A 25,985-nucleotide genomic window follows, 5' to 3' on the forward strand; every position below is an offset into this window, starting at 1 on the left:
GATTGGGGAGAAATACCACCAAAGTGGTCCACTTTTTTTTTTTTAAAGACTTTCAATCCAATGGAACAACCCCCCACCCCGCCCAGCCCCAGGCCCCCAAGGACTTTACACTATATTTTGCACCAAACAGATGCTTGGTGAATATTTAGCCACGAGCTGCATTCTGAGGTTTCTGTCGTAACTGGCCTGGGCACATAAATAATGTCTCCAGGGGCTAAAGACATATGATGCTGAACAGGTACAGAGAAGCAGCAGGGAGAAGTGAAAAAGAGCATGGGCCTGGGACCTGGGTTCTAATCTTGTCTCCACTATTGCCTGTTGTGGGATCTTGGGCAAGCCACCTAACTTTTCTGGACTTCAGTTTCCTCATCTGTAAAATGAGGATTCGATACCCATATTCCCGCTAACTTAGACTGTGAGCCAGTCCCACGTGGGATAGGGACTATGTCCAACCTGATTATCTTGTATTTACCCCTGTGCGTAGCACAGGGCTTGGTACACAGTCAATGCTTAACAAGTACCACCATTATTATTATTATCATCATTATCCAGAATGTTTCATAGGAAAGCAGGAATGCCTTTTCTCTTTAAATGCTTCGATCCACTCACCAAGTGCTATCCCTGAAGGTGGAGTTGGCAGTTGTCGCTTCTTTGGGCCTTAGACTGGTTTGAAAATATATATACATACACACACACACACACACACACACACACACACACACACACACATACACAATATATATATATATATGTTATATATATATTATATATATATACACACACACATATTTTTATATATGTGTATATATATACATACATATATATATATACACATGCCCTACTCGTATGTAGATAGATAGATAGATAGATAGATAGATAGATAGATAGATATAGATATGTATATATATGTATGGAAAAAGAAGAACTGGATCCTGAGGTCTAATCCAGGTCAATGGGGGGCTCTTTGCCCAGGGCCTTGTGAAAGGAATTAGGATCTGAGTGTCCACCAACCCCTACCCCAGTGAGGCTCTAGTTTCCAATCTGACTCTCTGTCAAGGGTCCAATCACGGCAGTGCATCAGGAGGAGGGGACTCCGTCCAGCAGAAAATGGTCAGCTACAACCTGTTGTTACTTTCTGGCCAACAGGCAGCCTGCATTCACCTGGAATCATTGGTGCAACCGTGTCATTCTCAATACTACTGGATAAGCACCTGTGTGTATACTAGACCCTTGGGGAACACATAACTAAAGAGCAGGAATCCTACCCCTGCCCAAACCAAACAACCTAGAAGGTCTGCCTGTAGGCAGAAATCAGCAACTATGCATCGATGTAACAACAGACATAAGTGAATAAACAAACAACACAAGTCCTGAGGTGGCTGATAAGGTTAACCATGGAATGCTTTCTGGAGGAGGTGCATTGTTCTTACTCACTGGAACTGACCTACTTACTAGATGAGTACATTGTTCCTGACCTGTTGTTCCAGAAGACCTTTCCTTCAGCTCCACTGACCTAGTTGTATTTTTTTCCACTCTGGAGTCTTGGAAGAATAGAGGTAAAACATTCCCACTTATGTGGATGCTAAATTGCTTTCTAGAGCTTAAATAGGGACGCTTAAGTGCAAATGTTATAACTTGGGACCATGCCCTACTCAGATCATGTCAGAGTGAAAGTGGGTTTTGCAGTGGTTCTTTTTTTGTTTACTCTTTTTTTATAATATTTGTTAAGCGCTTACTATGTGTCAGGCACTGTTCAATCAATCAGTAGTAGTGTTTCATGCTTACTGTGTGTAGAGCACTCTACAAAGCTCTTGGGAAAGTACAATATAACAATAAAACAGACACAGTGAGCTTACAGTCTATTGTCTAGATACAAGGAATCGGATTGGACACAGTCCAGGTCCCCAATGTAAACCTTATTTTACAGATGAGGGAGAAAGCTAAGTGACTTGGCCAAGGTCACAAAGCAGACAATCACTAGGCCACGCTATTTCTCTAGTTTTCTTAACCTAATGTTCAGCCTTGAGAAGTTAATGTTCAAACCTTGTGCCAAATCAGTCAGGAGACTGGATCTTTTTCTCCTGTCCTTAAATCAAACAAATGGTGATTTGTTTTGTGTTTGGTGTTGGTGATTTGCTCTCTAATGTTAACTGATCTGGTGAAAACTGCAATTTTGCAACCAAAAGGGAGCCATTCCCCAGGCCATTTCAATACTTCTGAGGATTCTGTATTCTCGAAATTCAGAAAATTCATAATTATGATATCTCTGATTTTAGTTTCCCTAATTCCGCACTAAAGAGTAATCAATCAATCAGTGGTATTTATTGAGCACTTACTGTGTGCAGAGCATTGTACTAACCACTTGAGAGAGTACAACAGAGTTGGTAAACCCACTCCCTGCCCACAATGAGCTTTCAGTCTAGACGGTGAGCTTAGAATTGGGATGATAAGATAAATCATGAGAGAAAACCACAGAGTAAGTCTAGAAACATCTCATGGTAAACTGGTTTCATTTTATTCTAGCAACGTTTAGTAGATTGTTGGACAAAAGGTCCTTCTGCTGCTGTCGCACTAACCTGTAGCCTGCCAGGATGTTCATGAGGGTAGATTTTCCGGCTCCAGAAGGACCCATGATGGCAACAAGCTCTCCGCTGCTGAACCGCCCCGAGATTCCTTTCAAGAGGGTCTTGTACCCTGAAATAATAATAATAATAATGATGACATTTATTAAGTGCTTACTATGTGCAAAGCCCTGTTCTAAGCGCTGGGGAGGTTACAAGGAAACAGAGGTTACAAGGAAAGAAAACAGAACTCATCTCAACCATCACTGATGCATCACTGCATCACTGACGCAGTCTTCTAGACTGTGAGCCCACTGTTGGGTAGGGACCATCTCTATATGTTGCCAACTTGTACTTCCCAAGCGCTTAGTACAGTGCTCTGCACACAGTAAGTGCTCAATAAATACGATTGATTGATTGATTGATGTTTGTGTGTTGTTTAAAGTACACTGTGTGTATATATCTCTCTCTCTCTCTCTCACACACACACACTCTCTCTCTCTTTCTCTCACGACAGATGAATTAGCCCCAAAGAGCGCTGCCCCACAGTATAAAGAGGTTATCAACACAGAGGCCAACTTCTGGAACAAAATGGGCAATGCCCATGCCACATGATAGTTCCTGCCAGGAATGAGGGACCCTGATATTTCTTGAAGTGGTTTTCTTCTTTGCCCTTGAATTTCAGTAGCATGGGAGTTGCTTCCACAGCAATTTTCAGTTCTATGAGTTTATTCTCTCGGTTGTAAAAAAAAACCACCCAAAAAAACTCTTCTGGGTTGGTGTGGGATATGCATAAACAAGCAATCTTCACTTTGCCAAAGAGAAATGGTTTGAAAACTCAGTGGAGAGCAAAAATGGGAGATGCCATATTTTAAAAACAAACAGCTGGAAGTCTGTCCACCTCTCCCCTCTATATAACACTTAATGGAAAAGGTATTCTTCCTTCCCCAAAATGTCAAAGGGGTAGTAAACCAACTTCTGTACTGGATTTGAAGCGGGAGGCCAGGGGGCTGGCCAAAAGAACAGTAAAAAAGGTAGATTTTCAACATCTTGTGAGACGGACTGTTTTCCTTCTATTTCCCGCTACCTCCATGTCTTGCATTTGCCTTCCCCAGTTCCCAAAAGAATTTCGGCAACTCCCTACCTTTCTCCAGTCTTCCTAAGGAGACAAAGCCAACCTCCACTTCTCATTCCAAGCCTGGGTGCAGTGCCCCAGATTTCAAACAATTAATAGTATTTATTGAACTGAGTGCTGTACTAAGTACTTGGGAGAGTATAGCACCACTAAGAAGACATGGCCCCCTCCCTCCGGGAGTTACATTCTAGCAGTTTCTGATGGAAGTCCCCAAGAGATGCTCAGAGAAACAAAGGCACAGGGCAAGGAAGGAACCTGCCCCATTATCCTGCCTCATTATTGAGAGCAAATGTCACTTGGGCAGTATTGGAGAGAGTTTCTATCCAGAACACCAGGCTGGACCAAACAGCAACAGGTAAAATAATCACAAAAATCATTTATGGTAATAAGCATGTAACAGGCTAACACTCTCTTCCTATCATGAATTGATGACAGAGGATGGATTTCTATTTTCTGAAGACTTGTGAGGTCTTTGTGGGCACGGATTGTGCTTACCAACTCGATTGTATTGGACTCTCCCAAGCATTTAGTACAGCGCTCTGCACACAGATAGTGCTTAATAAATACCACTGCTCGAATGATTGCTTTCATTTCTGTTTATCAGAAGGAAGAATTCCTACTGTCTTCATTCTCTCAACGGATGACGTAGGATTTTTTTGTTAGGGTATTTGAGCACTATATGCCAGGCAGTGTACTAAGCGCTGGGGTAGATACAAGTTAATCGGGTTGGACACAGTCCCTAAGCTACATAAGGCTCACAGTCTTAATCCCCATTTTACAGATGAGGTAACTGAAGTAGAGAGAAGTGAAGCGATTTGCTCAGGGTCACATGGCAGACTGGTGGCGGAACCAGGATTAGAACCCAGGTCCTTCTGATTCCCAGGTCTGTGTTCGATGCATTAGGCCACACTGCTTCTCTGACAAGGAGGAAAGATCATAACTGCGCAGCTCTCAACAAAGGATTGGGAATACATAGTTTGCGGTATGCTGCCAACTGAATACACCTATGACATCAAGAAGGGAAAATTAAAGACACCAATTCCAGACCGCAGGGATTGGGGCTCATTAAAGGCTTCATGCCTACTGGGACCTAAATTCAAGGTTACTTCCGAGCAAAACCTGGCTTTCTAAATAATGTTGAGTGCTGACTTCCAGTTAACTTCCACTTTGAAAACCCAAGCTGCACTGGACTTGGATGGAAAACCCCTAGCTATCACTGGCTAGTTGGGTTGTCTTCGTAAACTGCAATCCCAACTGCAACGTTTTCAACTCAAAGTTGGGAACAGCTCCTCACCCCCGGGCACCCTGGGATGAGGTTTGAAAGGTCCGGGTTGCACTAGTTTTCTAAGGGAATATTGAACAGAACAATTTTGTTAATAGTAATAAAAAGAATAATCATAACGATAATAATAATGATGGCATTTATTAAGCACTTACTATGTGCTAAAGGCTGGTGTAGTTACAAGGTGATGAGATTGAACACAGCCACTGTCTCAGGAGGCAGTCAAGATCGCTGAGATAGGGAAATCAGGTGCTTTATTTCCAATTTATAGATGAGGAAACTGAAGCACAGAGAGGTAAACTGATTTGCCTAGGATCATAAGACAGGCCAGTGAAAGAGCTAGGACTAGTATAGTATTTTTTAAGGGTTTACTATGTGGCAAGGGCTGTACTAGAACCCAGGTCTCCTGATTCCCAAACCCTTGCTCTTTCCACTAGATGATAACATCACAGCACTCAATCAGTCATATTTACTGAGCGCTTACTGTTTGCAGAACACTGTATTAAGCCCTTGGGAAGGTACAATATAATAGAGCTGGTAGACACATCCTCTGTCCACAGCGAGCTCACAATCTAGAGGATGGCAAGCCTTCAAATTTTAGTTGACATTTGTAACCCTGAAAGTCAGAATTACCCTAGTGCTCTAGGTTTTTACAGCTGCTTGAGCTCCTATTTCCTCAGCTTTATGAACACAGTGTTCAAGGAACACCAATAAAACCGCTTTCACATTCAGAGCCAACATTAGGAAGAACCTGGACTAAGACGGGGAAATCCTAATTGTACATTCCCCTCAGTTGCTGACTCTTTGGGACCATGGTCAATCAGAGGACCTCTCTGTACTACTGGGGACCAGCCTGTAGACCTGGGACACTAAAAATCATCAGCAGGGTTCTGGTGGAGATATTGTAAGAAAATGGATTGGAAAATCATCTTGAATTCTTAGTAAAGCATCGTGTGATAACCACACACTAGTATGAAGTGAGAGATAGGCCTCTGGATTAATATATACATTTCTCTAAGGTCCCATTATTTAGAGCTGTAGGAATACACACCCCATATATAAAAAGTTGGCAGAGAGGTGATTTTCTACTTGCACCATTCAATCAACCAATCAATCAATCATATTTATTGAGCGCTTACTGTGTGCAGAGCACTGTACTAAGCACTTGGGAAGTACAAGTTGGCAACATATAGAGACAGTCCCTACCCAACAGTGGGCTCACAGTTTAGAAGGGGGAGACAGAGAACAAAACAAAACATATTAACAAAATAAAATAAATAGAATAGATATGTACAGGTAAAATAGAGTAATAAATACGTACAAACATATATACATATTCCAATACGTAAGTCAGGTTTGTCTAATTGCTTCTACAACTGCTTATTTTATGTATACTGACCCTGCTCTGAATTCCACCCTAGGCTCCCCAAAGGCTTCAACAGTGTGTTTGCTTGCTTTGTTTGCATCACCTTAAACAAACAGGGTTAAGGGTTGCTCCCTAATGAATCTTATTTGATGATTTTTTAAAAGGCAAAGCCCTCCGAGTACACAGAGTATTAGGTATCCAACTGTTTTCATTTCAAACCCTCCCTCCCTGCCATCGGAAGCTTTAATCCAGGAGAAGTTATTTGGGCAGAGAGCATCAGGAAAAGTAGAGGTGGGGGGGTTTCCTTTCTAAGGCTGAAATTTGGAAGGCAGGGGTGGCATACAGACCAATAGGACATACTGCAACAGAAAAAGGAGAGGCTCTTTTTGAACAGAACAGTAAGCGCTCAATAAATACGATTGAATGAATGAAGATGACTTGTAGTCGAACAGCATCAGGCACTGCAATCAACTAACATGACAGCACTAAGGACAGTCTTTGAGCCAACATAGTGTGGTCAAGGCAGGGGGCTCCCCGGCACTCCCACCCCTGGGCTCTACACACACTGTCACTATAATAATAATAATAATAATAACTGTGGTATTTGTTAAATTTGTTAAGTGCTTTCTGTGTGCCAGCACTGTACTTAGCACTGGGGTGGATATCAGGAAATCAGGTTGGACACAGTCCCTGTCCTGCACGGGGCTCACAGTCTTAATCCCCATTTTTACAGATGAGGTAATTGAGGTCCAGAAAAGTGAAGTGAATTCCCAAGGCTACACAACAGGCAAATGGCAGAGTGGGATTAGAATCCATGACCTTCTGAATCCCTGGCCTGACCTCTACCCTGTAGTGTCTTTGAAAATGAAAGACAACTACACCGACACAATGCACATTTCTCCAGTTCTTGCTAGAGTGTAAGCTCCCTGAGGGCAGACATCACGTCTACTAATTCTACTGTACTCTCCCAAGTGCCTAGTACAGTGCTCTGCACAGAGTAAGAGCTCAACAAATACTATACTAAATAAATGCTCAGAAGCAGTGTTGCCTAGTGGAAAAGAGTGCAGGCCTAGGAGTCAAAGGACCTGGGTTCTAATCCCGCCACCACTTACCTGCTGTGTGATCTTGGTCACATCACCTAACTTCTCTGCGCCTCAGTTCCCTTGCCTGCAAAATGGGAGTTAAACACCTGTTCTCCCTCTTTAGACTGTTAGCCTCAAGTGGGACCCCACTATCTTATATCTACCCCAGTGCTTGGTGCATAGTAAGTAATTACATACCACAATTATTATTATTATTATTATTATTATTACTGATCATCCCTCCTATAACAAGGGAGTTTTGCTCTTGGCAAATCCCATGGTCAGAGCATACATACTGCCATGCCAAGTGTTTGACTTATATGAAGCGCTTAACAAATACCACAAAAAAGAGGAAACATCTTGCCAGTTTGGATGCAATAATCAAGGAGAAATCTAGTGAAGCAAAACAAGGTATCAGTAGAGAATTAGAACACTGGGTCTCTGCACATCCCAATTATCTCTTTGTATTTTTTTTCCCCCAATGCACAGTACAGAGCTATGTACTGAGTAGCACCTCATTAAGTACTATTGCTGGATTCATTTACTGGGCTGCATCCTGCCCTCCTATGGATGCACTGTAATAACAATAATTCTGGTACTTGTTAAGCATTTACATTGTGCCAAGCACTGATCTAATCGCTGGGTTGGATAAAAGCAAATCGGTTGGACACACTCTCCGTCCACAGTCTCACAGTCTCAATACCTGCTTTACAGATGAGGTTACTGAGGCCCAGAGAAGTGAAGTGACTTCCCCAAGGTCACAGAGTAGACATGTGGTGGAGCCGGGATCAGAACCCAGGTCCTTCTGACTCCAAGTCCGTGCTCCATCCACTAAGCCACGATCCTAAATGCCTGGACTGTCACTAAGCCCAGGAAGAAGTTCTGACTAAGGCAGTTCTGTAGAACCAAAAAGAAGCGTCAGCCAGAAAGAGCGGGGATGAAACAGATGGCAAGAAAGCAGACCAGATATTGGGCAGGGAAGGGGATTGTAAGCATTTCCCCGGTGGTTCTTCGGATTCTGGAGTTGTATTTTCAAGAGCTTTATTTATAGGCCTTCTTCCACTCCTTTCCCTTCCCACATACGGCTGGGAGAAACGGGAGGGAGTGGGTAGAAGGAAAACAAAGACAAGAGAGGAGAAAAGCAAAGGGACTTGCAAGTAGTCCAAGTTACAGCCTTGGCCCGGGCTGTGATGGTGCTCAGATTACCTCCTGGTGATTAAAAAGGCACTCCTCCCCTTGACCCCACCTAAAAGCACACACTTTGAATCCAAAAAAAATAAAAACACGGTTTCCCAGCAAGTACCGGTATCTACCTCCCTCTCCTACCCCTCCCTTTTCCACTCTAGGAAGTAGTAATAGTATTTATTAAGCACTTATTGCATGCAGAGCACTGTACTAAGCACTGGGAAGGAATACACAGGTGGATATTGGAAACAGTCCCCGTCCCTCGGGTGTGTAGGGGAGGGTGGGTCACAATCTAAAAATATGAAGGGAGTATGGGGACTGGCGACAGGTACATAAGGAGAGACTAGGGCATTGGGGCCTCGACATTTCCCCCTGCCCTTCCTTTTAGAGGGGAGTATATGGGTTTGGGGCCAGGCCACGGCAGTCAGGACACTATCCATAATAATAATTAATAATAATAATAATAATGGTATTTGTTAAGCGCTTACTATGTGCGAAGCATTGTTCTAAGCGCTGGAGGGGATACAAGGTGATCACGTCCCACGTGGGGCTCACAGTCTTAATCCCCATTTTACAGATGAGGTAACTGAGGCACAGAGAAGTTAAGTGACTTGCCCAAAGTCACACAGCTGACAAGCGGTGGAACCGGGATTAGAACCCATGACCTCTGACTCCCAAGCCTGTGCTCCTTCCACTGAGCCACGCTCCTTCATCATGCAATGATGCTTATATGCAAATACTCTGGCTAAGCGAACCGTGAGGACTACAACCCTCTGCACGCGAGAACACTACACATTTGTAACAGTGAACTTTAGAAGTAAAGCCAAGGGCCCATTTCCAGTCCCACTGAGACTTGAGTCCCCTGGACAGTGTGATGGCTAGTCTCAGTTTGGGCGAAGCAGAAAAATACAACTCGGACCTGGTATTTGGAGGAAGGAAAGCAGGCCAGAACAAGCAACATGAGCCCCACTGCCCTAGTCTTGTTACTTTCATCTGAAACACATAATTGAACCAAAGTCTGCTATGGATTTTCCAATCCGGACTGGGGCCTAGGAGGCAAACGGACTCCATTTCTAACAGGGTGTAATCACAGGTTAATAAGGCGGCCCAGGATTGCCCTAATCTGGGTTCCCACCTAGAAACCCCAATGGTTAATATTCCTAATGGGAGTAATGATACTAGAAAAGATGAAAATGGAATTTGTTTGAGACTATGAAATGTCCCTCCTCCAAGTCTGCCAAATGGGTCCCTTCCCACCTGCACAGCCCTTCTAAAAGTTCCCCTCCTTCAGGAGGTCTTCCTTGACTGATCCCCATCTCCTCATCGTATTATCCCACTAGGGCACCTGGGTGGGAACAGTTGATTTTGTCCACTTCTTCGTTCCTTTGTTGATGTTTATTTGTTTTACTTGATCCTATCCAAAGCATATCAACTGGGCTGCTGGTCTTTGCAAAAGTACAATAGTGAATTGGGGGCAGGGACCCTGTTTTATTTAATGTTCTCCCAAATTCCTAGACAAATGTTTGGCACACAATACATCCTGAAGATAATAATAATGATAGCATTTATTAAGCACTTACTATGTGCAAAGCACTGTTCTAAGCGCTGGGGGGTTACAAAGTGATCAGGTTGTCCCACGCATCAATTGGAGATATCTATTCTATTTATTTTATTTTGTTAGTATGTTTGGTTTTGTTCTCTGTTTCCCCCTTTTAGACTGTGAGCCCACTGTTGGGTAGGGACTGTCTCTATATGTTGCCAATTTGTACTTCCCAAGCGCTTAGTACAGTGCTCTGCACATAGTAAGTGCTCAATAAATACAATTGATGATGATGACGATGACATTATTTTACATGTGTGTGAAATACACACACAAAATATGTCATATATGTGTATGCATATACAATCATTCCTGATTTTTTACATATAATATATATATATAATATATATATAAGGAACGGCATTTTTAGAAGCCTGCCCTAAATAACAGAGACTATTCTCATTAGATTATATCATTGTCACCTATTGGAACAAGGCCCAGAAAAGTCCTCCAGCAAATCAGGAATGATTTTCCAGCCCAGAAACGCCAAATCTTGCCTGCTGAATTTGGCAACTGTCAAACTTGGGGGAAACACTGTTTCTGTCACAGTTTGAGATTCTTTGAAACAACAGAGATAAAGGACCCTGCTCCAAAATTACAAGACCATCAGGTCGAAACTGGGAGCAGTATATATGCACCTCAGGAATTCACTCAAGCAATCATCAGCAGAGCAATAGCTATAGTACCGTATTATATTTTTTTATATTTGTTAAGCACTTATTATGTGCCAGATACTGTTCTAAACAAGCTAATCAGGTTGGACACAGTTCACGTCTCACTTGAGGTTCACAGTCTTAATCCCCATTCTACAGATGAAGGAACTGAGGCACAGAGAAATTTATAGACTTGCACAAGGTCACACAGCAGACAAGTGGAGGTGCTGGAATTAGAACCCAGATCCTTCTGATCCCCAAGCATTAGGCAACACTGCTTTGTACTTCTTTTATTAAATTGGCTTAGCATTCAGAGGGGCCCATGCTAAACCACTACTGAAATCCTCACCAACACTGGTTCAACTGTTAGATTAGATGCAGAGCTGAGCCAGCCGGGGCACTGAACTAAAGACCACCTCAAGACAACAAAAAACCACATCCCAGTGCTCTTTGTAAACACCACCTACTCTTTTCTCTTTGCAAGGAATTATTATGAATTACTAAATAAATGTCAGCCCTGACTAACATTCTCTTCTCAGTTGACTCTCCCTTGAAAATCTGGAGATGTTGTTGGACTTCTCACACGAATGCCGATTTTTGCTTTAAAAATCATTGTCATATAGCCATCAATGGCTAATAGTACCTGATTAAACTGCTCTTATTCCCCTTGAAATAGCTACATGTCTATACCTGTTGGTGTTTTAATTTCAGAATGACGGATCTAGTAGAATCCCTAGCATCCTAGGGCTAGAGGGGGCTGATCCTGGGCAAGTGTATAAATAAACCACCAGGCCTGGTGGTTGTCTAACCTTGCCTGAGAGAGCTCAACTACCTCCCTTGGCAGGAAACTGCACTGTGCTTCCACCATAGTAGACAGGAGGTCTTCCTACTCTCCAACGACAATCTTCTGGATTTGATCCCGTTTCCTCCATTGGCCCTTCGCAGGGAGGGAGAAGGGCTGGTTGGCACCCTTATAAACCCTCGCCTTGAAGAATTTCTAATGCTGTATTTAGTTTCGAGGATTTAGGCACAATTCTACATGCACTCCTGGCTCAGCCACTGCATTGGGCAAATGGGGTTTTTTGGTGGGAAGGACTTCTTTATCTCCAGACCATCTATCCAAGCTCCCAGTGGCTGCTGCTGCTGCTGGAGTTCTCCCACTCCGGGAGAGGGATGAGAGTGGAGAGCAGGAGGGGAGAAATCCTCAGGTGCCCCACCAATCCTTGCTCCTTTGTCAGCCCCCAGGGTTCTCCGCTGGCACTGGCCCTCGCTTTGGGTCGCCTCTGTTTGGCAATTTCCATTAGAGGACTGGAATGAGGGGGAATAGGATGGAGACCACAAGCGTGTGTCCTCTGGTGAAAAATAAAATGCTGGAGTCTTCATGAAATGTGGGGGTGCACGACATATTGCCATTTTTATGACCTTCTAAACTCTGCCATTCTATTTTAAACTCCTCAAAGGCAGGGACATGACCTATTACCTTTACAGAATGTCACCTGAGTGCTTATTACCATGCTCAATACACATTAGGAACTGAACAAATGTGATTGATAATGACACGACTTCAAGATGGTCATTAAGTCACTTTAGTTTTCATTCTCTAAAGCTTCAGAACACAAATCATTCAGTATTTTTTTACACTATTTGTTAAGCACTTACTATGCATCAGGCACTGTATAAAGTGCTGGGATAGATACACTGACTTTGTCCACGTCCCACGTGGGGCTCTCAGTCTTAATCCCCGTTTTACAGATGAAGTGACAGATACAGGGCAGTGAAGTGACTTACCCAAGATCACACAGCAGACAAGTGGCAGAACTGGGACTTGAACCCAGGTCCTTCTGAATTCTAGGCCAGTGCTCTATCCACTAGGCTATGCTGCTTCTCAAAGGACCTATTTTCTCATCTCTTCTATCCTTCTTGTCTCCCTTCTCTGTTTCTCCCCACATCCTTTGGAGAGGGCAGTGACCTGTTTAAGTTAGAGCTGAAACATGACTTTGTAATCTGTACATGTTGCACTCCTGTTGCTATGTAACAATTTTGTATTTTTTTTTTAATATCAGCACAGCCTTGTTGATTCATTCAGCTGTTTCCGCGGTCCTGAATTTTCTTCTGCCACACTAGGGCCTATCGAGCCTTCAATCAATCAATGGTATTTATTGAGTGCTTACTGTGTGCAGAGCACCCTACTAGGTGCTTGGGAAAGTACAAGACAATGGAGCTTACAGTCTAGAGGGGGAGGAGAAATTAAAATAAATTACAGTTTGAGGAAACGGCAGGGTATAGGGATATTTACATAAGTGCTGTAGGAGTGGATTATTAAAGTGCTTTGAAGGGTGCAGATTCAAAAGGGAGTGACTCAAAAGGGAGGGTGAAGAAGGTGGGGAAATGAGGGGTTCATCAGGGAAGGCCTCTTGGAGGAGGTATGCTTTTACTAGGGTTTTGATGATAGGGATAGTGGTGGGTACTGGGCTTGAGTTGTATGTTTTTCATCCCTGAATGCACTTGCTTGCACTTATCCCTATCAAGGTTGTGTCCCCTGATGAAATCTTTTAGTCTGGGGCAGGTGGGCAGACTAAGGTAAGAGAGCTGAGGTTCATAGTTGAGCAGCTGTGAATCATGGATCCTACCAACAGAGTAAGCTCTTCTCCTCCTCTTCCTCCTCCTCTACTTTCCCTCCCTCCACCTTGCCTTCCACACAAACTGGGAAAGTTTGAGAGCTAGAAGAATCTGTTCTTCTGTGTTCTTCCCAAAGAGTGATATTTGCTTTGCTTTGTTTTTTAAACTTTGAGTTGAAATTACTCTCCTTTGTCTCAAGAACACAACAAGGAATCCTGCATTGATGTAAAATAGCTCTGTGGCAACTCCAGGAGACACTTTTTCCACAGCGTACCATTATGTGCCCAAATGAGCAGTTAAAGACCTCTGGAGCAGTTACTCACTGGGACAAGAAGATAGATGGCTTTGAACAGAACAGCATCCAGGCAGCCGGCAAGGAAGGGAATGGGCTAAACTGTTTTCATTTCCCACTAAGTGCATCATGGTTTGGCTGAGATAAATGAGCTGTCAAAACCCAGCCTACAAAACCACAGGGTACTAAAAGCAGCAGAATCTCCATCCCTGATAACAAATCATTCATTTCCCCCCTTCCAAGACAACAACCAACCTGTACAGCACTTTACTAACCCCCTGGAGGTTCACCTCAAAAGAAGAAATGGGGACACAGGTTTGGGTGGGGAGGGAGGGAGGGAGGAAAGAGCCAATCCTGGAAAATGAGAGTGGACACCATCTTCTGCTGGATTCCCCTTTCCTCAACCTTTCCCGTGCATCTCACAATCCACTTATTAGATCACCCTTTCATGCGGTGCTCGATCCAGTCCCCTGAGGAGTGGGAAGTTTAAGTGGGGTTGCAAACGGATCTGTGCGAGATTCACTCAGATTTGATCAACGGGTGGGTGTGCACCCATTTAGAAGGGAGGCTTGGTGGTCAGTCCTAATGGTATGGCATTTTGAAATCCCGGGTCCCGAGAGCTGTTAACTCACGCCCTTGATCTAGTCCCTGCCTTCACACTCCAGAAAACCTCCTACCTCCTGAAGGCACACATACACAACAGTCCAAAATTCCTTTTTCCACTCGAGCATTAGGCGGATCGGGTACCTGTTATTCTAGGAGTAATGGCATTTATTGAGCACCTACTGGGTATGAGGCACTACGTGCTTGGAAAGATACAAAGGAGCCATGAAACACGTTCCCTGACCACAGGGCACTTACATTCTAATAAGAAAAATCCCACCCTAACCCTGTGAGTAAAGCAATATTATGTATTCATCCCACCTGAAATATGCATCTAACTCAGCAAAAATAATCTGGGGTGATAAATCAACCCCAGAATGCTGGGAAACTCTACAATTACGACTTACCAGCAAAAATGGAATTTTCAGTCTTCAGTGTAGACACAACTGTCTGCCCGAGGGATGTTAACCTGCCAGGGGTATTATATTATTGGGAAGCAGAGAATCGAGTGGTGTCTGTGTTCGGACAGAATGTTTCGGTCGAAGCCACGTTGCATTTAATGGGTCCCATTTGAAAAGGGCCAGACTGCAGAGTGGATTCCAAATAGTTTAACCTGCTTCCAAAGCAGGTACTTATAGCTTTCCCATTCACAAGGCTCCAATGGAATCTTCAAACATGTTTTGTATCATATTGACAGAAAGGAGTGCTAATCTGCTAGGAGTGGAGATTGTACCCATCAAAAGGTGGTCTTAGCCATATGGCATTGTCATTCCACATTATTTGCAATATTTCTGAAAGAAGAAGCAGGAAATGGCATTCAGCTGGAGGAATGCAAAGAAAGCAAAGTGGAATGAAAAGTGCACAATACTGCAGGAGGGCTTATGTCATCCAATGTGGGAGAAGGAATTCCATTGTTGTGTAGATTGATTCGAGATCTCTATGAAAAAGTCCTTTTCTATAAGTTTTCATGAGTGTTGTTTGGCTCTGAGTGGAGGGGCTTAATCTGCATTTTATTGTCCCTAAGCCCAGCACCATGTTGGTGATTCATACATAGTGCTGACAGATGAAGATACTCACATTTTCTGCTTAAATGCTCTTTGCTGTGTAAAGGAAAAACAATGTGTACATTAATTGGGGTGCTTATTTGCATGTCACCTTTTTAAAATGCTCACAGTACTTTAAGGGCTTGGGAGATTCTCATCTATCAGTTCAAGATTAGGTTTCTATGGTTTTAGAGCTGCCTTTAGACCAGGCCCTCTAGGCTCCTACATAAGGTTGGGAGATTCCTCTCTCTTAGATCTGTTTCTTCAAAGTGAATCCAGGCAAATGATAGAATCTATTATGGAATTTGCTACTGATGAGAAAGGATCTAAGAGAATACAATAACCCAGAGCTAGGAAAATAGTATTTGTGGTTCTTTCTATGGGGGAACAAATACAGAAACAAGATATTGCCTGGAAGGAAGAATCTTCTAGGTGTCTAGTTACATTTGAAGTGAGAACTACATTGCAAAACAGCGCTGGACTGAAGTTTCAACATGTCATGCAAAGTCGCCCTGGGTTGCAGTAGTTCTCAAATACCCAGTACCTGCATACTTTATGGGGACTGTGGCATATCACTAAAAAGGCCTGTCGGTCACCAGAAAAGCTTCCTATATACATAGTAGATTCCTGGGAAATCGATGTAGTTGGCCCAATCAGTTCTTTTCGGTTTCTCCACAAGATGCCGTTTACTTGTTGGTTGGGATTATGCCTCCTGCATCTCTTGTATTCTCCCAAGTGTGTAATATAGTGCTCTGCACACAGTAGGTGCTCAATAAATGCCCCTGACATTTACTTTGCTTTCATTCATTCAATCGTATTTATTGAGCAGCTTCCTGTGTGCAGAGCACTGTACTAAGCGCTTGGGAAGTACAAGTTGGCAACATATAGAGACGGTCCCTACCCAACAGTGGGCTCACAGTCTAGAAGGGGGAGACTCAAGAGCATCACTTGGCCATACAATTTTTCTGGTTTCAATCTCAGAAACAATGAATGACCGAGAAATCGTCTTGAAAGCAATAGAGAAAACTTAAATCCACGGTTGCCCCACCAGAACCACAAAAAGAAGCCTGATGGCATAGCCACTCCTCAATAGGAAGGAAAGCACAGCAGTAGGTATTTTGCTACATGACTCTGTGGTGTCATCACTTTCTTTCTGGATGGGTAGCAGGAATGGGATTGCAGTGGGAACAGGGCTGGGGTGGGGGTTGAGTGGTTGTACAACCCATCTCTCACAAAGGCTATCATCCAAAGAAAACCTGAACCCTGCTGTGATCATCTGAGAAGTTGATTGAGACTTGGCCATGTTCACTATCCTTGTCTGGAAGGCATAAGTGTCCAACACGCTTGAAGGACTCCTGGTCAAACTTTGTCTTCTCAGACACTCTGGTGTATGGATCCAACACCATTATCACGGGTCCTTCCAACACAAAGTAGGGGGTCCTTGGAAAAGCCCCCTCAGATTCAAGGTGCTTATCTAACAAAGGATAAGCCAAGGAAAATTGGTTGGCAAAAGATCTCAGAAGTGCAATCAGTTCAAATCTCTGGTCCACATAGCTGAAGGACAGAACCAACAAGCCTTAAAGGAAGGGAAAAACTGCATTGAGTTCCCTTCATCCTCAACAAAGGTGAGGGAGAGGGAAAAAAAAAGAGTGAGAAGGTAAGAGGAAATGAGAGTGTGTTTGTCTGGAAAGCGTGTTCATGTGTGTGTTGGAGCCTTTTGAAATCACCCCTCCGCCCCAAAAAAACCTCTTGGAATTTCTCCCTCAGAGTGGCCACGGTGAAAGCACTCTAAACCTAATTGTTCTGCAGAGAAACATATGAAAAAAATTAACTTTCTAACCCTAGAAGCTTTTTATCTTTTTACTCCTCTGAAGACTCCACCTAAGAGACAAAAGTGAAAACCGATCTAACACAGAAAAACAACCCACACATTCCTGGAAAAAAATGGCAGTGGACAGTCAAAACTATAGTGCAGACTCCAAGATAAAGATGAAAATCGTTTCACATGCCAGCTAAGCAGAAGGCATTTTCCTAACACTCTGGAATTTTTACACTTCTAAATGTATAAACAATATTACTCATGAGCTTCTAAAACACTGTTAGAATATTTTTAAGCCACTTAATTAGAAATATTTCAATCCATCCAACTATTAGAGTTTCCATATCATCATCAATCGTATTTATTGAGCGCTTACTGTGCGCTGAGCACTGTACTAAGCGCTTGGGAAGTACAAATTGGCAACATATAGAGACAGTCCCTACCCAACAGTGGGCTCACAGTCTCAGTTATTAAAACTGTTCCAGTAATGGATAAATGTCTTAATAATAATAATGGTACTCAGGGCTCAGTCTAAGTAGTAATCAATCAACAGATCAATGGCATTTATTGAATGTTTTCTTAAAATGGTACTTTTATTAAGAGTTTACTGTGTGCCAGGCACTGTACTCAGCACTGGGGTATATACAAGATAATCAGGTTGGACAGTCTTTGCTCCATATGGGCCTCAGAGTCTTAATCCCCAATTTACAGATGAAGTAACTGAGGCACAGAGAAGTTAAGTGACTTGTCCAAGGTCACACAGCAGCTGAGGGGCGGAGTGGAGTTGGAACCCAGATCTTTCTGACTCCCAAGCCTGTGTTTTACCCACAGTGGTTGCACTGTACTAAGCATTTGGAAGAGTACAATTCAACACAGTTGGTAGACACGTTCCCTGCCCGCAATGAGTTTAGGGGAACAGGCATTTAATCCCAAATCCCAAATGAAGAAATTGAGGCCCAGGCCCAGAGAAGTTAAGTGACTTGCCCAGGTCACACAGCAGGCAGGTAGCCAGTGGCATAGCCACTCCTCAATAGGAAGGAAAGCAAAGCTGAATCCCAGACCCATGCTTTTTCCACTAGGCAACACTGCCTCTCTACTCGTGGGCAGGGAATGTGTCTGTTTATTGTTATATTGTACTCTTCCAGGGGCTTAGTGCAGCGTTCTACATACAGTAAATGCTCAATAAATACAATTGACTGACTCTTTGATCCGAAACACCAACCAAAAAACAGAGCCATTTGCTGCCACCCCCATCTTGCCCCAGTGCTGCTGTCCACAGAACCCAATGTTCAAAGGGATAAACCAGGTTTGTTTGTTTAAAAAAAAATGATATTAAGCACTATGCGGCAGGCACTGTACAAACCACAGGGGTAGATACCGGCTAATCAAGTTGGACACAGTCCCTGACCCGCATCTGGCTCACAGTCTGAATCCCCATTGTACCTATGAGGTAATTGAGGCACAAAGAAATGAAGTGACTTGTCCAAGGTCAAACAGCAGACATGTGGCAGAGCCAAGATTAGAATCTAGGTCCTACTGACTCCCAAGCCTGTGCTCTTTCCACTCGATCACACTGCTTCTCTATGCTCTTGCAGCCCACGGTCCTGGTGCAATGTAGGAGAGGGCAGAGTTTATAGCTTGGCTACCATCTCCTCCCACCACACAGCCTCTAAACCCTCATGGCAAAATTCCTGTCAGATCAAGGGACTCTGTTCTCCCAGATAACGGCATTGGCAACTGAACTAATTCTCTCCATTTCATTTTTATAACTGGAGGAAGGTCAATGGCTCCTTTCCAAAGAAAGAGAGATAACACCCTCTCTGCTCTAGGTAAGACAGCTGATAAAAGTAACCCCATTAACCTGGTAAAGTGTGAGTGGGGACTAGAGTCTCCAGCACAGCGGAAGGGATTTTCTTCACGGTGGATAAGTGGGGTTCCACTAACTGTCTTCCAAAAGACAGAGTCAAAGGAGCACATCTATTCCAAATCTGTTATTATTGCAACAAGTCTCTTGGTCATTGTAGTCAGTTCCTGTCTAAGGAGAATACTTAATTTCATTTGTTTTGGATATGAAAGATACTATTGGATTTCAAACCAGTGCTCTACTATCAAAGGCAATTTTAGTAACAAAGCAACATGGTTTCACGTCTATATTCTTGGTGAAGCAATTTAATCAAATAAAATACTCAATACCAGTATAACCCAAACCTCCCCACTTTTTCTAACTGCATCTTAGTCGTTCTCTTGCCTTCTGCATATTTGTATTTCTAATCCTCCACTATTCTGTTTGTTCCCTCGGTCCCTACCTCCTTTCTTAGTACCCACAGGTAGCCCGTGTTTTCAACACACGTTTTAGCTAGAAAGTGATTGTAGAATTAGGGAATGTTCCTCTGACATCGTGAGCCTGTTTGAGTTTGACGTGCTGCACTACAGAGAAGATGGCACATGCGTGGGTGCCTTAGAATTGCAGGAGTACTATAGCGCGATCTTTCCTGAATGTGAGGTTCTGCAAGAACATGACCCTCATGTTACTGGAGAAGTGGGCCTGGTCTTCTTCTCGCCACTCCCTTTGGGCTCCTTGGGCTCTCTGCCTTCTCTTAAGTGCTCCTTCACCAGCCCCAAATTATCCCTGCCATCACAAATCGGCTGGAGTTCAGCCTCGTCTTCAACTGAAGTGGCTAAACACGAAAACCAGAAGTCACACAAGCGGAAGTCACAAGAATCATCGCTGTGCCTGGGAGAAAGGAGAGTCAGCTAACTGTTCCCGAGAGCCAGGGTCTGCTTACTTACCCCAACCAGAAGTGCCTGCTGACACTTCCCAAATCAACTGCACCTGGTTTTGCTACTCCAGCCATAGAAAGCAGTGATGGCAAACAGGGTTCATTTCACAAAAACGTGTTTCTCCCACAGGTATAAAATCACAGCGTTTGTGCTCCCCAGATTGCATTGAAAAAACAGCAAAAATGTGTTCAGGTAGCTTTGGATAGTTTCCAGGACTCAAACTGTGCTCGCTCTTCCCCAATTTTCTCTCTCTTACGGAATATTTACATAAATGAAATGTCTTAAAAGACACTTGGGTGCCGCGCAAACCATCTAGATTCCCCTCCAAAGCACACTGGAATGGCTAAACTTGCCATGTTTAGCAAGTGTGTTGTAGGTAAGAGGGGACCACATCTACTATGCAAAAAGCTAGAATTTCTACAATGGTGTTAAAATAAGCAGCTTTCTCATCTTTGTCCATCTGGCAACATCATCAGGGCGCCTGTTACTACTAAACCAACTTCTGGGTCTCCATCCATTTGTAAGAGCCTCTGCTGACCCACATTCAGTATTATGGATTAGTGCTTTGGATTAGCTGATAATGATATGCTCAAAAGCTTCGATTCTTGCCTCCTGAGGAAGAACGGTACTGTACTTAAGAGGCCCTGTTACCCCCAGAGGGAATTCCACACTTCAGATGTTTTTGCCTAATTACCTCTAAACATGGGTTGGGTAAGAAAGAATATTTTTTTTACGGTTTAAGGGAAACAAAATAATTTTAACTTGCAAATGACTAAAGAATCAGTCACTAAGTCTCTGTGAGTACTAAGTGTGTAGTTACAAATTTAACATAAAGACAAATGAGGCCCTCTCAAAATCGTCACCATCATCAATGGTATTTGTTCAGCACTTACTGTGTGCAGAGCACTATTTTCACCAATTGAGAGAATAAGATACAACAGAGTTGGTAGACACATTCCCTGACCACAGTGAGTTTACAGTCTAGGGAACTTGCTTATACACGGAAGAGGCCCTGGGAGAAGCCTGATGGATACCACTGTTTTAGTCCCTGGCAATAGAGGCCCAAAACTACAATCTGATCAGTGTATAAGAAATAAGGGATAATTACCTATCTAAATCTTGGCCTATTTTGAGTTTCCATACCATTTTAAGAGTATTGTTTTCTACACAGCAAGTTATGAAGTGATGCGATTGTTATATTCTTGGAAAGCAAACTCTTGAGGGGAAAAAGTTTTGCTGTTTCTTATGAACAATGACTTCTACACTTCATTACACTCTTATTCGGTAAACCTGGGAGCACAAATTTGCATTCAGTAATAACAATTATAATCTATATTAAGCTCCTACTGTGTGCCAAGCACCGTATTAAGCACTAGTATTGATAAGCAGATCAGATTCAGTCCCCATCCCACATGGAGCTCAAAGCCTAAGGGTGGGATTCACTACAAGATTTATTTTGGTCATTTCCATTTTCATTTATTTTCTCACATCTTGTTTGAGGTTAAGGGCTTTTTTTGGTTTGGATTTTTTTTTAAGACAAAAAACAACACCACAGTAAATATCTTTTTAGATTGCCAATTCATTGAGAAGTGAATCTAATCATCTTCGACTCTCAATGATATTGCCTGAAGACCTCCTTTTTGTCCAGCACTGGGGTAGGTGCTGCGGTCTAAATGAAGTGCTGCAGAACCCCTTATTCATGCTCATCACCTGATGATGATAATTATTTCTGATTCAGGTTTTGGCAGTCTTCATGACAAACAAATACCCACAGGTACGGAAACCAGTAGCTGATGCTTGTATGCGTATCACCTTTATGATACTTAATTCAGAAGATGTAGAGAAGCTAAATGCACAATGGAGAAACCTTACACATTCCCACCAAAAACAATAAAAATGAAATGTTTTTATTATTCCATTTATTAGTCTTTGATGTTTGAACAGTGAAATCTTCCCTGCTAGCCCAACCCTCCAAACTTCTGAAATCAACCAACTCTGTTACAGTGCACTCCCTAAAGCGCTTAGTACAGTGCATTGCACACAGAAAGTGCTCAAAATATGGTTGACTGACTGATTTAAATACAAGGACTTTCAGTTTCTCTGAGTGCCACTGTATTTTACCTGCCATTTCCTTCCCTCCCTCCAAAGCCTGGCCCTGGGATGTGTACCCCACTCTCTTCTCCCTTACTCAATCAATCAATCAATCAATCGTATTTATTGAGCGCTTACTATGTGCAGAGCACTGTACTAAGCGCTTGGGAAGTACAAATTGGCAACACATAGAGACAGTCCCTACCCAACAGTGGGCTCACAGTCTAAAAGGGGGAGACAGAGAACAGAACCAAACATACCAACAAAATAAAATAAATAGGATAGAAATGTACAAGTAAAATAAATAAATAAATAGAGTAATAAATATGTACAACCATATATACATATATACAGGTGCTGTGGGGAAGGGAAGGAGGTAAGATGGGGGGATGGAGAGGGGGACGAGGGGGAGAGGAAACCCCCTCCAGGCCTGGATGAAACAGAGTTGGTTTTCCGAAAGGGAGATGTGTATGTTATGATGCTCTTTTTCTGAACTAAATACAATGTAAACTAGTCAGAGTCCACATAATCCTCTCGCCCCACATCGCTGTTGGGAGGGAATGAAACCGTCAAAGAAGCACGAGAAAGGCCTGCTGGGGCTGTGCCATCAGTGGTGAAGGATTCTCACCAAAGATCCACCTACAGCATCTGCCCCGTGAACGGGCCCAGCTGGCAGACATGGGCAGCGAAGCCTGCAGCGGATACCGAGGCGGCTATCCTGCCAACTGCCTGCTCATCTGTGGCACTCTGGCATGGCGTCAGCACGTTGCTGTTGTCGCTTTAGCTCCGAAGGGTGGTGTGGGTAAAATTATTGTGCGCGCTGAGCCGTGAACTGCACCTTTACCCGCCTACCTGCTTGGGGCACCCGCTGCCCCAACCGGGACCATGACTAGCAGGGCTGAGAGAGTGCTGGTGGCCCGGACAAACCTCGATCAGTGCAGTCGCCGCCCCCACCTTGGTCCTGAAGTCTGAGCGACCGGACCGAGGCTCGGCTGCCATTTATGTCAGGAGGCCCCATCATTTAAGAAACTCGTCAGGCCTCAGGGATCTCCCAAAACCGGCACAGCAATCATCGTCATCGTCCCCCTCTCCATCCCCCCATCCTACCTCCCTCCCTTCCCCACAGCACCTGTATATATGTATATATGTTTGTACATATTTTTTTACTCTATTTATTTATTTATTTAATTTATTTGTACATATCTGTTCTATTTTATTTTGTTAGTATGTTTGGTTTTGTTCTCTGTCTCCCCCTTTTAGACTGTGAGCCCACTGTTGGGTAGGGACTGTCTCTAGATGTTGCCAATTTGGACTTCCCAAGCGCTTAGTACAGTGCTCTGCACATAGTAAGCGCTCAATAAATACGATTGATGATGATGATCATCAATCGTAAATGCTGGAGGCATTTATTTTAGTCTGTCTCTCCCATGACATGTAAGTACTTTGAAGGCAGGGATCATGGCTTCTACCTTTATTGGATTCTACCAAGCACTTGGTACATTGTTATGCATCCAGAGGGCTATCAATTAGCCTAACAAAATATGGGATTTCATCAATCAACCAGTGGTATTTACTGAGCGCTTACTGTGTGCTAGGTGCTTGGGACACAACACATTCCCTGTCCACAAGGAGCTCCCAGTCTAGAGGGGGAGAGAGACATTAAAATACATTACTGACAAATGTCATGTTTTATTCATGAGTATTCATCATCAATCGTATTTATTGAGCGCTTACTATGTGCAGAGCACTGTACTAAGCGCTTGGGAAGTACACCATCTGATGATGACGAGGGGGAGAGGAAGGAAGGGGCTCAGTCTGAGGAGAGACGAGAAGAAAAGCATCGATGGGGCAAACCCCGGGCCACTGCCACTCTTAAATGAGATGCTATTTTTGGCTTAGCAGAGGTACCATATGGTAACGGCTGCATGGTCAAATTGACATTTCCTCCTAGACCTTTACCACTGCGCCAGTGGGACCACTGCCTCATCACCGACACCATGCTTGGCTCTGGGCCTGCTGCCTCCCTCTGATGCCCTGGGCCGCCCGGGAGCTCAGACGGACAAATGTTCTTAAGAACAAAGTGCGAGGAAAGAGAGGGACTGCAGTGGGCTCCCTGCGGTGTGAAGAGAACTCTTTCCATCAGAATATTTTGTGCCACATGGATGAAAAAGCCCCACTAAGAACGAACTGTACAGGATTCCTGCCACTCATGCTCAGCCTGAAAGCAGCTTTCACTTTAGAAGTTAAAAGTCAGAAGTGTAAGATTGATGGTTGCAAAATGCTCAGGCTCATATGACTTACTCCCTTTTGTCTAGAGTAAAATGATGCTACCGTGCTATTAGTCATTAAGGCAAGGGCTACCACCTTCTCCCAGTATGCTACTTTGTAATTTTTTTCCACTAGATTGTGAGCTCCTTGAAAGCAGGGATCAGGATTACTAGTCTTAATGTACTCTGTTCTTAGCACAGTGCTTTGCTCAAAATAGGTGCTTAACAAATCTTCGGACTTTTCCAAACCTCATAACAACGTCCAAGATATGAGACTGGGTGATCCAACCAATGCAAATACAGACCGGAGTTTTTTTCATTGGTTTTCTCAGCTCAAAAAGGGGAGAGGATTATGTGGACTCTGAATAGCTTACACTGTATTTAGTTCAGGAAAAGAGCATCATAACATACACATCTCCCTTTTGGAAAACCAACTCTGTTTCATTCAGGCCTGGAGTAAGGGAGAAGAGAATGGGGTACACAACCCGGGCCCCAGGTCTTGTGGCCTAGTGGAAAGAACTGAAGCCCGGGAGCCAGGGGACCTGGATTCTAATCTTGGCTCCACCACTTATCTGCTGTGTGACCTTGGACAAGTCACTTTACTTCTCTGGCCCTCAATCTCCTCACCTGTAAAATGGAAACTGATTACCTGCTCTCTCTCCCCCTTACACTGTGATCTCCAAGGGAGGTCAGGACTGTGGCTGATCTGACTGCACCTACCCCAGTGCTTAGCACATACTAAATGCCTAACAAATATCACAATTACTATTATTATTATCTTGTCTGATGGTATTAGTCAAGTGGGAAGCTTCCCCATAACATAAACAATAGTGCTTTGTACCTAGGGCCTGACTTTTCACGTAAGGAGTCACCGTCTGAACAGCCTTCATCTATCTGACATAAAGTAACCTGGTCAACACAATTGCTCCATCACAAACCCAGTCTCTGACGTATAAGAGTTGAAGGGCCTCGCCCAAGGCATTACAGTTGGAACTCACTCCTCCCCTGTGGGTGATATCTACTAGCCCACAGCTACCACCTCTCCGTACCAGCCGGACCTGTTGAAACATTCCCATCCACCTGTCACAAGGAATCTGTGTCCCACTCATGCCTCTCATGCCTCAGGACACTTGGTTAATTTAGAACATTCCTCTAAACATTACTCTATTGAAGGGAGGCACTTGTATGAAGGGTGTTGACCGCCACAGTTTTGAACAATAGTTATAAGCCTGTGTGAACTGATTTAACGACATTATTTATCAGGACTCCATTTAAACAGCAGTTCCCTGACCCAACTGGTGCTGGCATGTTAGTGGAATGGCTTCAAGAATGGCAGTTCCAATTTTCTGTATCCCTGCCATGTTCTTATCACCCATTTAGCTGTTTTTTTCTGAGGAAACCTCACTGTGGTCTGACCGTGGAGTTGTTCGTTCAGCCTTGGCTTCAACTCCTCAGCTTTCAAGGCTCTACCAGAGCTGCCTCCTTCCATTTCTTCTCAGATTTAAACTGGAACTTGGTCCTGGCCCTACTGGCTCCCGATTCCCTTAAAGAAATGTTCTTTTCCCCTTTCCTTATTAAGGGACTTACCAATGTTCTGCGGTCAGGC

At 43.6% G+C, this 25,985-nt stretch overlaps 1 protein-coding gene across 2 annotated transcripts in view; it reads right to left on the minus strand.

Moving 5' to 3' along the window:
• Positions 1 to 25,985, minus strand: part of ABCG1 (ATP binding cassette subfamily G member 1) — an 83,832-nt gene that overhangs the window by 22,510 nt on the left and 35,337 nt on the right. For both annotated transcript variants that reach the window (XM_038760047.1, XM_038760046.1), the window contains exon 3: positions 2,577 to 2,694. In XM_038760047.1, the coding sequence (XP_038615975.1) occupies positions 2,577 to 2,694 (118 nt within the window). The remainder of the gene's footprint in view (positions 1 to 2,576; positions 2,695 to 25,985) is intronic.

This window comes from Tachyglossus aculeatus, chromosome 18 (genome assembly GCF_015852505.1).
Source record: "Tachyglossus aculeatus isolate mTacAcu1 chromosome 18, mTacAcu1.pri, whole genome shotgun sequence".
NCBI classification, from domain to species: Eukaryota; Metazoa; Chordata; class Mammalia; order Monotremata; family Tachyglossidae; genus Tachyglossus; species Tachyglossus aculeatus.